The 14,688-nt window shown below is 43.7% G+C and overlaps 1 protein-coding gene across 1 annotated transcript in view; it reads right to left on the bottom strand.

Moving 5' to 3' along the window:
* The window catches only part of LOC124789327 (gem-associated protein 5), a 366,866-nt gene that overhangs the window by 134,666 nt on the left and 217,512 nt on the right, over positions 1 to 14,688 (bottom strand). Inside the window, exon 13 of the mRNA XM_047256646.1 lies at positions 8,059 to 8,233. Coding sequence (XP_047112602.1) covers positions 8,059 to 8,233 — 175 coding nt within the window. The remainder of the gene's footprint in view (positions 1 to 8,058; positions 8,234 to 14,688) is intronic.

The following is a 14,688-nucleotide window of genomic DNA, read 5'->3' as shown; positions in this document are numbered from 1 at the left end:
GAGAGACGACTACAGATGTTAAAGTAACCTCTGGCGTGCCACAGGGGAGTGTTGTGGGACCATTGCTTTTCACAATGACCTAGTAGATAGTGTCGGAAGTTCCATGCGGCTTTTCGCAGATGATGCTGTAGTATACAGAGAAGTTGCAGCATTAGAAAATTGTAGCGAAATGCAGGAAGATCTGCAGCGGATAGGTACTTGGTGCAGGGAGTGGCAACTGACCCTTAACATAGACAAATGTAATGTATTGCAAATACATAGAAAGAAGGATCCTTGATTATATGATAGCGGAACAAACACTGGTAGCAGTTACTTCTGTAAAATATCTGGGAGTATGCGTGCGGAACGATTTGAAGTGGAATGATCATATAAAATTAATTGTTGGTAAGGCGGGTACCAGGTTGAGATTCACTGGGAGAGTCCTTACAAAATGTAGTCCATCAACAAAGGAGGTGGCTTACAAAACACTCGTTCGACCTATACTTGAGTATTGCTCATCAGTGTGGGATCCGTGCCAGATCGGGTTGACGGAGGAGATAGAGAAGATCCAAAGAAGAGCGGCGGGTTTCGTCACAGGGTTATTTGGTAACCGTGATAGCATTACGGAGATGTTTAACAAACCCAAGTGGCAGACTCTGCAAGAGAGGCGCTCTGCATCGCGGTGTAGCTTGCTCGCCAGGTTTCGAGAGGGTGCGTTTCTGGATGAGGTATCGAATATATTGCTTCCCCCTAGTTATACCTCCCGAGGAGATCACGAATGTAAAATTAGAGAGATTAGAGCGCGCATGGAGGCTTTCAGACAGTCGTTCTTCCCGCGAACCATACGCGACTGGAACAGGAAAGGGAGGTAATGACAGTGGCACGTAAAGTGCCCTCCGCCACACACCGTTGGGTGGCTTGCGGAGTATAAATGTAGATGTAGATTGCAAAGTGATAAGAAGAAAATGACTACGTGGGTGATAGGAAGCTAATAATAAAAAGAAAGGCTCAAGGTGGGCTGGGGGTGGGGGGAGGCTCGAGGTGGGGTGGGAGTGGGGGGGGGGGAGGCTCGAGGTAGGCCGGGGGTGGGGGGAGGGTTGAGGTGGGGTGGGGGCAGGCTCAAGGTGGGCTGGGGGTGGGGGGAGGCTCGAGATGGGTCGGGGTTGGGGGGAGGCTCGAGATGGGTCGGGGTTGGGCGGAGGCTCGAGATGGGCCAGGGGTGGGGGGAGGCTCGAGATGGGGCAGGGGAGGCTTGAGATCGGGCGAAATGAAGAGGCCAAGGGGAGTGAAGAGGCAATGGGGCAAGGGAGAGTTTGAGAAGGAGAGAAGGTGAGGAGGAAGGATAGGTGGGCAAAGGGGAGGGATGGCAGAAATGAGTTGGAAGAAATGGGGGAGTGGTGAAAGAAAGGGAAAGGGAGAGGTAGAAGAAAGGGAGGCGGGAGGTGGAAGAGATGAAGGAGGGCTGTAGAAGCAACATGGGGGGGGGGGGGGGGGGGTTGTTGAGGGGATGTGGAAGGGTCTGAGGGGGTGAAGTTAAAGAGAATGCATGGGGCAAGTGTTAGAAAGGGGAGGGAGACAGGCAAGAGAAGGAGGGGTGGTGGAATGGAGGGCAGAGGAAGTTGTAGAGAGGGCAGGAGCAGCTGAAGAGCAAAGGAGATGGGCAGGTGAAGAGAGGGGAGTGGTGGTGAACATGCAGAAAGGGAAGGGAGTGGAATTTTAAGAAACTGAAGGGAAGGAGGAAGGGGGAAGGCGGAAGAAGGAAGGTGGAAGAGGGAAGGGAGGGGAAAGGAGGCGGAAGGGAAGGGAAGGGAAGGGAAGGGAAGGGAAGGGAAGGGAAGGGAAGGTTGGGTTGGGTTGGGTTGTGTGGGGGAGGATGCCAGACAGCGAGGTCATCAGTCTCATCGGATTAGGGAAGGATGGGGAAGGAAGTCGGCCATGCCCTTCCAAAGGAACCATCCCTGCATTTACCTGGAGCGATTTAGGGAAATCACAGAAAACCTAAATCAGGATGGCCGGACGCGGGATTGAACCGTAATCCTCCCTAATGCAAGTCCAGTGTGCTAGCCACTGTGCCACCTTGCTCGGTTTGAAGGGAAGGGAAGGGAAGGGAAGGGAAGGGGACAGATTGAGGGCGAGATGGGAAACTGAACGGAAGGTGGGAGATTGAAGGGAAGGGAGAAAAGACTAAGGGAAGGGAGGGGAGACTAAGAGAAGGGAGGGGAGGCTGAAGGGAAGGAAGGGGAGGCTGAAGGTTCAAAATGGCTCTGAGCACTATGCGACTTAACTGCTGAGGTCATCAGTCCCCTAGAACTTAGAACTACTTAAACCTAACTAACCGAAGGACATCACACACATCCATGCCCGAGGCAGGATTCAAACCTGTGACCGTAGCGGTTCCAAACTGTAGCGCCTAGAACCGCTCGGCCACACTGGCCGGCCGAGGCTGAAGGGAAGGAAGGGTATATGGAGGAGAAGAGAGGAGAGATTGAAGAGAAGGGAGGGGAGGCGAGAGTGAAGAGAAGGGAGGGGAGGCGAGAGTGAAGAGAAGGGAGGGGAGGCGAGAGTGAAGAGAAGGGAGGGGAGGCGAGAGTGAATAGAAGGGAGGGGAGGCGAGAGTGAAGAGAAGGGAGGGGAGGCGAGAGTGAAGAGAAGGGAGGGGAGGCGAGAGTGAATAGAAGGGAGGGGAGGCGAGAGTGAATAGAAGGGAGGGGAGGCGAGAGTGAATAGAAGGGAGGGGAGGCGAGAGTGAAGAGAAGGGAGGGGAGGCGAGAGTGAAGAGAAGGGAGGGGAGGCGAGAGTGAAGAGAAGGGAGGGGAGGCGAGAGTGAAGAGAAGGGAGGGGACGCGAGAGTGAAGAGAAGGGAGGTTTAGTGAAGGGTGTGATGAGGGGTGTGGGGAGGTTGAAGAGAGGGGAGGGTATGTGTAAAGGAGAGGCGGGGAGGTGAGGTGAAAGAAATTGGGAGGCAAGGTGAAAGAAACTGGAAGGTGAGGTGGAAGAAATTCAGGGTGTATACGTGGACAAGTAAAAAAAATTCCCGGATTTTTCCCGGATTTCCCAGTTAAAAATACACTTTCTCACGGGTGACAGTATATTTTCCCTTATCAGTCATTTGAATGGTTATGGTTTTATACACGGGCGTACAATTTCAGGGAGTACAATTTCCTGGTACTTTAGAAAATGAAACTCATGGAAAAAGACACGTTTCAGATATATCTTTGATGTGCAGCAACATGTACGTTGCGTATTTTCGTATTACGAAAGTCTACATTGGAATTCCATCAAACACCCCTTGTTACTTTCTGAATCATTGAAATCGAGATTTCGATACACTTTTGTAAGCCGTTCGTAGCTCATGTCATGTGATCTCGCCAGCCGATGACAGCGGATATTGAGAGCATAGGACACGTGATGTAGTCAGCCAACAGCAACATCACTGCTAAGTAGCACGAACACACAAACAGGGAAAGTTCATAGTTTAATTTAATATACATAGTGCTCCTATGAGAAAAGCAAAGCTTTCACATATAATAGTGCTCTCAAGCTGCAAGAGAAGCTAAGCTTTCGCATATACTGTTGACCTTTTCTGCGCGTGTTACACTTTAAGATATATCACACAAATGTGCCACTAAAATTTTTAATAATGACATAAATGTCTGATCTTCAGGGTTCGAAATTCTTCTAAATGGCTTGTCATCAAAGAGTTGATTTTTAAATGAGGGTCAAACGTTCTATGATTTAAGAATTTCGTGGTACATTCTCATACATAGTTCAACTTACGTAAAAGGATATTTACTTTGAAAGTAACGCTTTTCAAACCACTATTTGCAATATTTTCCCGCGACCTCTTAGAAATTGGTTCGTTTCAGCAGTTGCCAGAGAGCGCAGATAACAGGCGACATCGCACTTGGGTAGCTATCATGACGTAGGAATCCGGTTTGTACGTATGTGTAAAACATTGAAAGATCATACATTATGTCATAAAAGAAACAAGACATCAGAGGATACTGCAAGAGCATCGGAATTTCATGAATCATATTAAAATGTGCACATTTAAAGTGCATACTTAAAGGGCATATTTGAGTGTCCAGATTCCCAATGAGGTAGACCTCGACCTGATATTAAGCTTTTCAGCGTGGTTTTCGCGATGTAAATTTTCTTGGAGCACCAGTACTGTATTATATCATGTTTGGTTCTTCATTGTGGCATAATGCCATATGTGCTAGAAAATGAAAACATGTACTTGAAATGCAGCGAACAGTTGAAACTAGCCAGTACTGTGGACTTAAACATTTCGTTTCAAATACATTGACTGCCTCTGCGGAAAAGGTTAACAAAAGTCAAATTTCTTTAGCAAACAGACAAAAATAACTTCATTGTTCCGCAAGGCGATTAATGCTTGACTGTCAGAAAGGTGGAAATAAAATAAAATCTGAAACTAATGACATATTCCAGCCATCCGTAATTATGCGAATGTGTTTTGATTCACCTGATAGCTTCCGGCCACAGATACCAGTTTTGTTTTCATTTAACATGAAAGTAAAAGAAGGGGAAACAGCAAAATCACTAAATGTAAACACGGGTCACATGGAGACTACCCACTATAACTCAGACTGCTCTGCGCATCAGCCCCTGATCTACGACATTTGTGAACCGGGTCAATACTAAAAAAATAAAATTTTCAAAATATGTTCATCTTTTAGTGCACATCTTACTGAAAAGTCAAACATAAACAGGAAACGTAAGACATATTATTTGGTCTTAAGTATGCCAAAGTGCAGTGCCACGCCTCTTCATAAAGCATTTTTCTACCGCACGTCCAAACTATATTCAGGAGAGTGGAAATTGAAATGTCCTGTGGCGCCTCTCCTGCTCCCAGTCGGCCGGTTTGACAGCCTGCCCCTCCTTAAAAAAAAACTCGCAATTAATAGCGGATGGGATTATTTGTAATCAAGAGAACAAGAACTCTTCAGAAAATCTGAACTCTTTATGGCCTATTAGTTAATAACTTGCTGTTTTGTGTGACATAAAATTAAATATAGGATATATAAAACCAATACTGTCAAGAGATAAGCAAGAAATTACGCATTTCTTCAAACCTTAGCTCTTAGCATTTTTTTCCTCTCTAATCTTGCTACAGCTTTACATGGCGTGCTTTCCTTTCTGCGAAAGAATCTATTACTTCATCAAAGTTCGTGAAACGTTTTGCTACATGAAAAATTGAAATGTCGTTATCTAATACTGAAAAAGCTGTTAATACAAATAAACCCAAGACTGGTGTGGTTTCTCGATCTGATTACGTCTATTTTGTCACTGTCTGCTAGATAAAACAAAATAGGCCTTTCTAATATTGCAGCAATTATGTAACACACCAAATAAACGAGACTGTTTTGGCACAAATGGCCATTTTTATAACACGACAGAATATAAGCCACGAAGTACCAATATCAAATGCCTATTAGGCCTACTACAAGCAAAAAGCTTTATGTTAGGAAATAGTTTCAAAAAAATGGTTCAAATGGCTCTGAGCACTATGGGACTTAACATCTGAGGTCATCAGTCCCCTAGAACATAGAACTACTTAAACCTAACTAACCTAAGGACATCATACACACCCATGCCTGAGGCAGGATTCGAACTTGCGACCGTAGCGGTCGCGCGGTTCCAGACTGAAGCACCTAGAACCGCTCAGCCACACACGCCGGCGAAATAGTTTCACATTTCATTCATAGGCACCAGCTTGTCAGGCATGAGATCGAAAAGCAGTACTGCAAAATTTTTATATAAATTTGGAATCGTCTTATTCTTCCATAATTTGTGTGATGTCCCCATTTCTTCTCCTTCCTCGTTTTAACAAACAATCTTGTCATCACAAATTCTGTAGCTATTGCTGCCACTGTCAAAATTTGTTCGCCGATTAACTTCACTAACTCTGCCAGAATCACAGGTTTAGTTATCCCGCGATTATTTTCCGGTTATGCGTATTATGTGCTCGAACAACACGTTTTCCGCGTTACTTCCAGAATAGAATTTACGCGGCTGCTAGCCGGGGCTGTACTACCGGTCCTTACTAGTGTAGCAGCGATCTGGCGAAAAAATTTCTGTCAAAATTTCATTTTCTTGGATACACTGAGAAGATAATACGTAATCTTTCTCACCTATTATTCCTGTCAGTCGTTTATTTCCATTCTGGTAGTCTGAATCTACGGATTTCGCTAGTAATTATAACAACGCTGATCATTCGCAAACCCAATCAACCATATAGTCAGACAGCGATTGGCATTCATCCGTTCGGCTTTACTCCCTCAGCTCGTATTACCCCGTCCCCTTTTGTCTGCGGAAAGTTTATTTCTAGATGCGACGAGGATTCTCCTGACAGAGACATCACGTACACTATGCATGCATTCAAAAGTCAACTTATGATTCATTCAGAAATGAACTTAAAATGTGTTCAAAAATGTTCAAAAACCAACAGGGAAGCGTTTCAAAATCATATGAATAATCGCTAGACAAACGTGCGCTGGATGCTAGGCGCTTTGTGAAACAAGTTTTTTTCCTCAAGAATATGAATTTGGCGCCCCCTTTTCCCGGTAGCATCTAGCTGCTTGCTACGACTGCTTGCACAGCCAACAGCCACATTCCTGTAGCCAGAAGCGGGAGAATCTACTACCCAAACGCAACTCAACTGCGCATGCGCATGAGCCCGCGTGTAACTGCTAAAACAAATTGAATGTAAACAGTTGCGACTTCACGCTCATTGGAAGCAATTTGTTGTTATGAAGCACTCCGTAGTCTTCCTAAAGCCTTTGACACATTTTCAGTTGGCAGAAGCTGGCATGATCACTGTGTGTCGTTGTATATGGCGCATTTCGTTTGCAATTTAAGTTATTTTCATTTTTTTCTCTCGTTTATGTTTTATTGTTGAAGTATTATTCTGCAGTAGCGGGATACAGTAATATCCTTTGTTAGAGTATCGGTTTTTACCAGTCAAAATTACAAAAATTTAACTGAAAACTAAAACAATGAAAAATTCCCGGAATTCTAAAAATGTCCCGGGTTTTTCCCGGTTTTCTACCGGATGAAAAAATTCGCGGGTTTTTCCCGGATCTCCTGGGTCGTATACACCCTGAAATTAGAAGGTGAGGTGGAAGAAATTAGAAGGTGAGGTGGAAGAGAGGGAAGTTGAGGTGGAAGACATATGTTGAGGTGGAAAGCAGGGGTGGGGGTGGGGGTGGGGGGGTGGGGGGTGGAGGGTGAGATGAAAAGAGAGAGAGAGAGAGAGAGAGAGAGAGAGAGAGAGAGGGGGGGGGGGGAGATTACACCACAATATAGATATAGGGTGCCAAAACAATAAAAAGGAAACAATCATCATATAAACATTGTTCACAGACTCATAAACAATTGATTCTTAGATAATGGGTGGGATGGAAAGAGAGCACTCTCTTCTGCCATTAAGAAAAAACCAGTCTGGTCTGCCACATGACTGTGATGCTATCTGTCTAACCTAATATGACAGACCATGGATCAAGATGTGATGCATCAAAACAATTGGTCTTAGCCAGGTTGCACGAGTCTAATGTTGGGGACAAGGCAGCTCCAAGGTCATGCAGGCACTGGGTTTTTCACATTTTCACAGCATCATGTGTATACACTGTGAGAGCACCTTGATTTGGCCAAAAGTATCACCACTCTGCCACTGTCATGGATATTATTGTATTTTTATTAGGGGTTTTAACTTGAGATAGAAATGTTTAAGTGCAGCAAATCAATTGTCTATTTGAAACCATAGAGCTGGTCTGGGTGCTGACACATGCAAGCACATACACAAGCACAGGCACAGGCATGCGCGGACCACACACGCGCGTGCGCTGCCGCGACCAAATGCGCACACACACACACACACACCACACACACACACACACACACACACACACAAAATGTAGTTTGGGTTGTGAATCAGATTTATTCTACTAGTTACAAGTTCTATAGGGGTTGATGTCTCTAACAGAATAAATAATTTATTTAAATATTTTTAAGCACACTTTTACTTTTAAATAAAACCAAAATTATGACTATACATACTGTTTTCAATGGGAACCTTATTAGTCTGTTTGCTGATTTTCCACACACATAGTGTGTTATCTGCTGAGCCAGTTATAATATAATCAGGATCAAGAGGGCTCCACAGACAACACAGTACAGCATCACTGTGCAATGAACAATTTGCTATCGGCTGTTGAGATCTAACATCCCACACCTGAAACGTAAGAAACAAACAGTTATTTCTTTCCTGCAGAGTGCAGAACACTGGAGTAAGCAGGAAAAATGTCACATTTCATCACATTTATAAAGATGTGGAAGACAATTTCTATCTTGCAAATTAACGTATTGCTTCGATTGTTTCAATGACATTGTAAGTCAATGGTATTATTTTAATAAATACAAACCAACTGTCTGTTCAAAGACATACAACGTGACTGTGTTTAATCCAGGGTGCCCACTATGCAAGTAGGAGTGAAAAACCAATATATATATAAACAAGAAAAAATTCGTGCTACAACATGTCCTTGGTTCTTGCCACCCATCTATCTTAACTTACATACTACTTTCTGTCTCAGCATTTCTTCTCAGTAACTTTGTCTTTCTTCACTCCCTTTTCGTCTCCTATATCTTTCACTTAGTTATCAACACTTATTAACTTGTGAATAATGTTTCAGCAGTAATCTTTGCCTTGCCTACCACCGTATCTCTCATGTTTTCATATCTCATCCAATGCAGTACCCAACAGTCAGTCTTTCTTGTCATCCCATATGGTAACCTGATCCACAGTTATGGGCGACTTTTCCAAAATGTAGCCCTTTTCCTAAACCTTATCAGTCCTCTTCCGTCACCCCTCTTCCTTTTCCTTCTACCCTTCAGCAAGAAGTAAGAGCCGCTGGCTCCGAAAGATTGTAAACTTTAATACCTTTATTCAAGTGTTCTCCTGCCATTGGGAAGTAGATTCCATTATTTCTTCAAAAATTGATTACTTTTGTTGCTATGTTAGCCCGTGTAGTCACAAATTTTGCTCGATATCCACTACAATCCTATTTTTGATAACAAGCACAGATGTGGTACTCAGTCAAACGCTTTTCAAAAATCCTGAAATACAGCATCTACCTGACTGCTTTGATCTATGGCTTTCAGCACGTCAAAAGATAAAAGAATGAGTTGGGATTCACAAGATTGATGTTTTGGAATCTGTGCTAGCTGGCATGAGGAGATCATTCTGTTTGAAATACCTCATTACATTTGAGCTCAGAGTATATTGTAAGATTCTACAACAAATGGATGTCAAGGATACTGATCAGTAGTTTTGTGCATCACTTTTGCCACTCTTCTCGTAGACAGGTGTGATCTGTGCTTTCTTCCGACTACTGGGAATGGTTTTTTGTTTCATCAATCTAAGGCAGATTGCAGTTAAAAGAAGGGCTAACTCAGCCGCAAAATTAGTATAGAATCTGACAGCGTTCCCATCCTTGGTGTCCAGTGAGACTCAAAAAAAGTTCCCTGTGTTTTCCAGGTTTTCTAGGCCAGTTTTTGATTTTTACAGGGTCACACTGTGCTTAGAGCCTACCCAGTTTTGATTGATTTTATGACAAAAACTAAAAATTTTGCCAACATGTAGGAAGTAATGAGGGATATACTCCGAGTTCAAAGAAAAAAAAATTAGTTTAAAATGAACATGGTTTATTTTAACCAAGAAATAAACGTACCGGGATATGACAACAGAATTAAGTGGGAAATGTGTTGTGGATAATTAGATGGTTCAGTCACATTAATTTAACCATTGCCTGTGTTTGAAATCAATGTCCAAGAACTACTCACCGATGGATGTGGCAGCACTAGTAGGGGATGGTATGGTATATAAAGACCATTGGGTGACGCAGAATATAGTGCAGTTGTTGTCGTAATGCGGACATGGAGCAATTTATCTGATGTCTACATGGATATGATTGTTGGCTTTCGGGCCAAAGGTGGAAGCATTTTCATTTACTGCTAAATTTGTAAACTGTTCAAATACTGCTGCGGTATAGTATAGTGTGCATGGTAGTATGGTGCTAGAGTGACAGTTTCACCTGCAGCAGAGAGTGCGGTGATATGAAACTTCCTGGCAGATTAAAAATGTGTGCCGGACCGTACTTGAACTCGGGACCTTTGCCTTTCTTGGGCAAGGTCCTGAATTTGAGTCTCAGTCTGGCACACAGTTTTAATCTGCCAGGAAGTTTCAAAATGGCACTATCTAACAACGCATTGAGGCAACAGTGGTACATCACAGGCCATAGGTAATGGAGGGAAATTACGGCTGCAGAGATGTGTATGGGTGAACAGATGTGCAACTGTTGCAAAACTGTCCATCTAGATGAATCACAGGGATACCAATGGTGTCTCCTCAATGACTGTTCAGTGATTGTTGCTGCCGTTGGCCCTCCACAGCAAGCACCTAGTTCATGCACCTATGCTGACTGCTGTTCAGTGGCAATTATGTCTGGAATTTGCAAACTAATAACAGCAACTGGACATCCACTGAGTGTTCTGATGAACTTAGTTTTGTTCCATCAGACAGATGGCTGTTGGTGAGTATGACATGAAAGTCTGAAAGCAAGGGTCCAGGCCAAAGGGGCAAATGTTATGGTCTGTGGGAATGTTTTTGTGGCATTCCCTAGATCACATCATTCTGGAAGGCCCAATGGATCAACACAAGCACGTATCTGGTCTTGGAGATCATATTCAGGATTTTGGCAGTTGGTCCATTAATGTGACTGGACAATGTAGAATGAGACTTGGTAGCAAAGGAAGTATGAAGTAACATTATTAATAACTAGTCAAATTAGGAACAATCAGCTGTTGGCAGCACACAAGACATAAAAATGAAGAGCATTATATATGCAAGTAAAAAATTACACTTTTTACATAGAGATTTAAGAATAAAATCCAAATACCATCTGAACAAAATGATTAAGGAAGGAACAGTAACAGACAAACAGTCCATGGGTGTATTGCTTGTTCATGGTGTCCAACGGGCACAATATTTCATGATAAGACATGTCACCATTAATGAACTGAGCTTCTGAGGTCGCGTGGCCAACTAATACCCCCTGCCCCCAAAAGCCATCCCTTCTACGATCCGCGGTTGGGGAGATGCTAGCGTTGGCATCTGTGGCAGTATTGATGCAAGCACTCTGTTCATCCTGATCACCAAATCATTTTGTTTCCTGAGAGTCTTCTTGATTAAACTCAGTGCTGGTTCCCAAGTCTTGCTGAGATTATAGCAGCAATCTCAATTGCTGAGATCGTCCCTGGTGCGAATTTCTATGGCCCCTCTATCGACACTGTCCCAGTATTTGGAAGTCTGTGTCAAGATCCTGGTACATTCGTTCTCCATTGTGTGATTCTCAGACAAATAGTTCACTGCAACCGCTAACTTGTTGGGATACAAAAGTCGAGTGTGACTCTGGTGTTCTTGGCAACGATCTTTAACAGTGTACTCTGTCTGTCCAATACACATCTTTCGACATTGGCATGGAATCTGGTATATACTGGCCTTCCCCAAACCGAGCTCACCTCTGAGGCTTCTCAATGATGCCCACTTTTATTTGGTGGGCAAAAGGCAATCTTTACTCAGTGCTTCCTTAATGTGCTTCCAATTTTTCTAATAGTGTGCCAGTGTATGGTATAAAGGCAGTGGCTGCCTCTTCCTCTTCCATCTCCACAGGTTGTACTGTTGTGGGGTGAAGAGCGCATCAAGTGTGTTTTCTGGATACCTGTTATTTCGAAATACAGTTCTGAGGTTTTCCAGCTCCTCAGGCAGACACTCTGCATCTGAAACAGAGGATGACCGGTGTACTAGTGCTTTTAGTACCCCATTCCTCAGCTAAGAGTGGTGGCAACTGTCTGTATGCAAATACAGGTCAGTATCTGTCTTCTTCTGGTACATGCCATGAACCAAGGTGTCATCAGCTCTTCTCCTGGCCATGAAGTCCATGAATGGCAGGTAATCTTCCTTCTGCTTCTGTCTTCATAGTGAATTTAATGTTGGGATGTATGGAGTTAAAATGTGTAAGGAAGTCAGCAAGTTTGCCCCTTCTGTGGGGCCATATAACAAAAGTGCCATTCACATAAAGAAAAAACAAATGGGTTTCAATTTGGAGACGCCAGGGCTTCTTCCTTGAAGTATGCCATACACAAATTCACAACCACAAGTGAGAGTGGGTTGTCTACTGTGACTCCTCCTATTTGTTCATAGTATTCTCCATTAAACAGAAAATATGTGGAGGCCAGGACATGCCTAAAAATCCAGTGGTCTGTGTGTCAAATTTCTAACCAATAAGCTCTAGTGACTCTCATAGAGGTACCCTGGTGAACAATGAAATGACATCAGAACTCACAAGGATATCCGAGTCTTTCACTCTGAAGTTGTTGAGACATTTTACAAAAACCACGGAACTGCAGATATGATGAGTGCATTTACCCACATTTACCCTATCAGGTAATTTGTCAGCAAATATATAGGTGCCCTAATGTTGCTGACAGTGTGGTGCAAAGGCACCTCATCTTTGTGGACTCTAGGAAGTCCATAAAGTTTTGAGAATACAAGTCCTTAAGGTAACAGTTTCCTGGCAATCCCCTCTTGTAAACCCGTGTCCTTGAGAAGAGCCCTAGTATCGTTCTTCGCCTTCTTTGTGGGGTGAGTGTTGGTCTTCCAGTAGGAGACTTCATCTAGCTGGCTCTGCGTTATCCCAAAGTAGTCCTTGTGGGAGAGAACAACAGTTGCGCTGCTTTTGTCAGGAAGTAAGACAACACTCTCAGGGCACCCTCTCAGGTCCCAAATGGCCGCCCTTTCTCTGCTGGTAACATATGATTTCAAAAGCTTAGTTCTCGTCAGAGCATGGCAGGTTTCACAACATACTTCTTCAGCTGTTTTAGGCAGTAGTTGTGCTGCAAACTGTTCAACTATGCTGATGATGTCCATGACCGAAGTGGGAGCAAAGTTAACTCCCTTCTCAGGAAATGAAACTGCATCATTACTCTGCTCCAAGTCAGTCAGATTGTTCACGATCTTACTTGGTGCCTCCAGTGATGAATTGTCAGAGAGACGTGACAACTTTAATATTTGACGTCCTGTAGCTTTCCTTTGAGCAGAATTGGCTGCCACCCAGGTAACACTATAAATCCAGTTCTAGGTCCAATAATTATAATGATTAGCCAACTGCAAATATCATCTAAATAGTTCCTGGGAAGTATACTCAAGGCTCCAGCGAGAAAAGTACACTCTCTTATGTATCAAGGCAAGGCTGGCCCGCTTTTCAGTTTTCCTGGCTGCTGCAGAATCGATGTGCTGCCTGACCTTAGCAAAGTTCGGCACAACATGCTGGGCACAAAATCTCTTCAGAAATGCTAGAGCACTCAGCAAAAGGCATCTCTGATGGTAAAGCTTGTCGAATTTCTTCATGTTATGATACATCTCCTCCCCATAAAGTTCTATGATGTGATTCTTTAGTTTCTCCCAATTCATTTGTCGAAAAAACAGTCCACAGGTGTACTGCCAGTTCATTGTGTCCAACGGCCACAATATTTCGGTGATCAGATGTGCTGCCAGTGTCAGATGCGCTAACGAATTGAGCTCCAGAGGGCACGCGGCCCACTATATCCCCTGCTCCTGCAAGGCATTCCATCTGTGGCCCGCACCATGTCCTTGCTTCGGCGGTTACAGAGACACTAGCATTGACATCTGTGGTATGGATGATGTAGGTGCTCTGTTCGCCCTGGTCACCAGATCGTTTTGTTTGCTGAGAGTATTCTTCACTAAACTCAGTGCTGACTCCCAAGCCTTGCTAAGATTAACCCCAATCTCGGTTGAGAGATCGTCCCTGGTGTGAATTGTTATGACATCTCCAACAAGGCTGTCTCAGTATTTGGAAGACTGTGCCAACATCCTGGCACTTTCGAACACTATTGCGTGATTCTCAGACAAACAATGCCCTGTGACTGCTGACTAACTGGGATGCACGAGTCTAGTGTGCCTCTGGTGTTCTCGGCAACGATCTTCAGCAGTGCTCCCTGCCTGTCCAGTACATGTCTTTTAACACTAACATGGAATCCAGTACATGCTGACTGTCTGCAAACTGAGATCATCTTTGATTTCAAAGAGGATCTCAGTTTGCGGAAGGCCAGAGTATAACAGATTCCATGTCAGTGTGGAAAGACATATGAGGCGTGTTCAAAAAGTAAGGTTACTTTATATTTTTATGAAAAAATATTTATTTATTCATCAATATGCATGTTGTTCCCTTCAAAGTAATCCCCCTCAGATACAGTACACTTGTGCCAACACTTCTTCCAATCCTCAAAGCATTTCTCATAAGCACTTTTTGGTACAGCCTTGAGTACTTCCAGCGATGAAGTTTTTATTTCTTCAATCGTTGAAAATCTTCATCCTTTTATAGATCTCTCCACTCTGGGAACAGGAAAAAGTAGAAGGGGGCCAAATTCGGTGAATATGGCGGCTGAGGCATGGTTATCGTGTTGTTTTTGGCCAAAAAATCTCTCAAGCAATGATGAATGAGCAGGTGCATTGTCTTGATGCAAAAGCAATGAATTGGTTTTCCATAATTCTGGACTTTTTTGTGTATTGCTTCCTTGCAAACAGCACATAACATCAAGGTAATACTC

Source organism: Schistocerca piceifrons, chromosome 3, assembly GCF_021461385.2.
Source record: "Schistocerca piceifrons isolate TAMUIC-IGC-003096 chromosome 3, iqSchPice1.1, whole genome shotgun sequence".
NCBI lineage: Eukaryota > Metazoa > Arthropoda > Insecta > Orthoptera > Acrididae > Schistocerca > Schistocerca piceifrons.
Note: the sequence above shows the minus strand (reverse complement) of the source record. Positions and strands in the feature narration are given on the sequence as shown.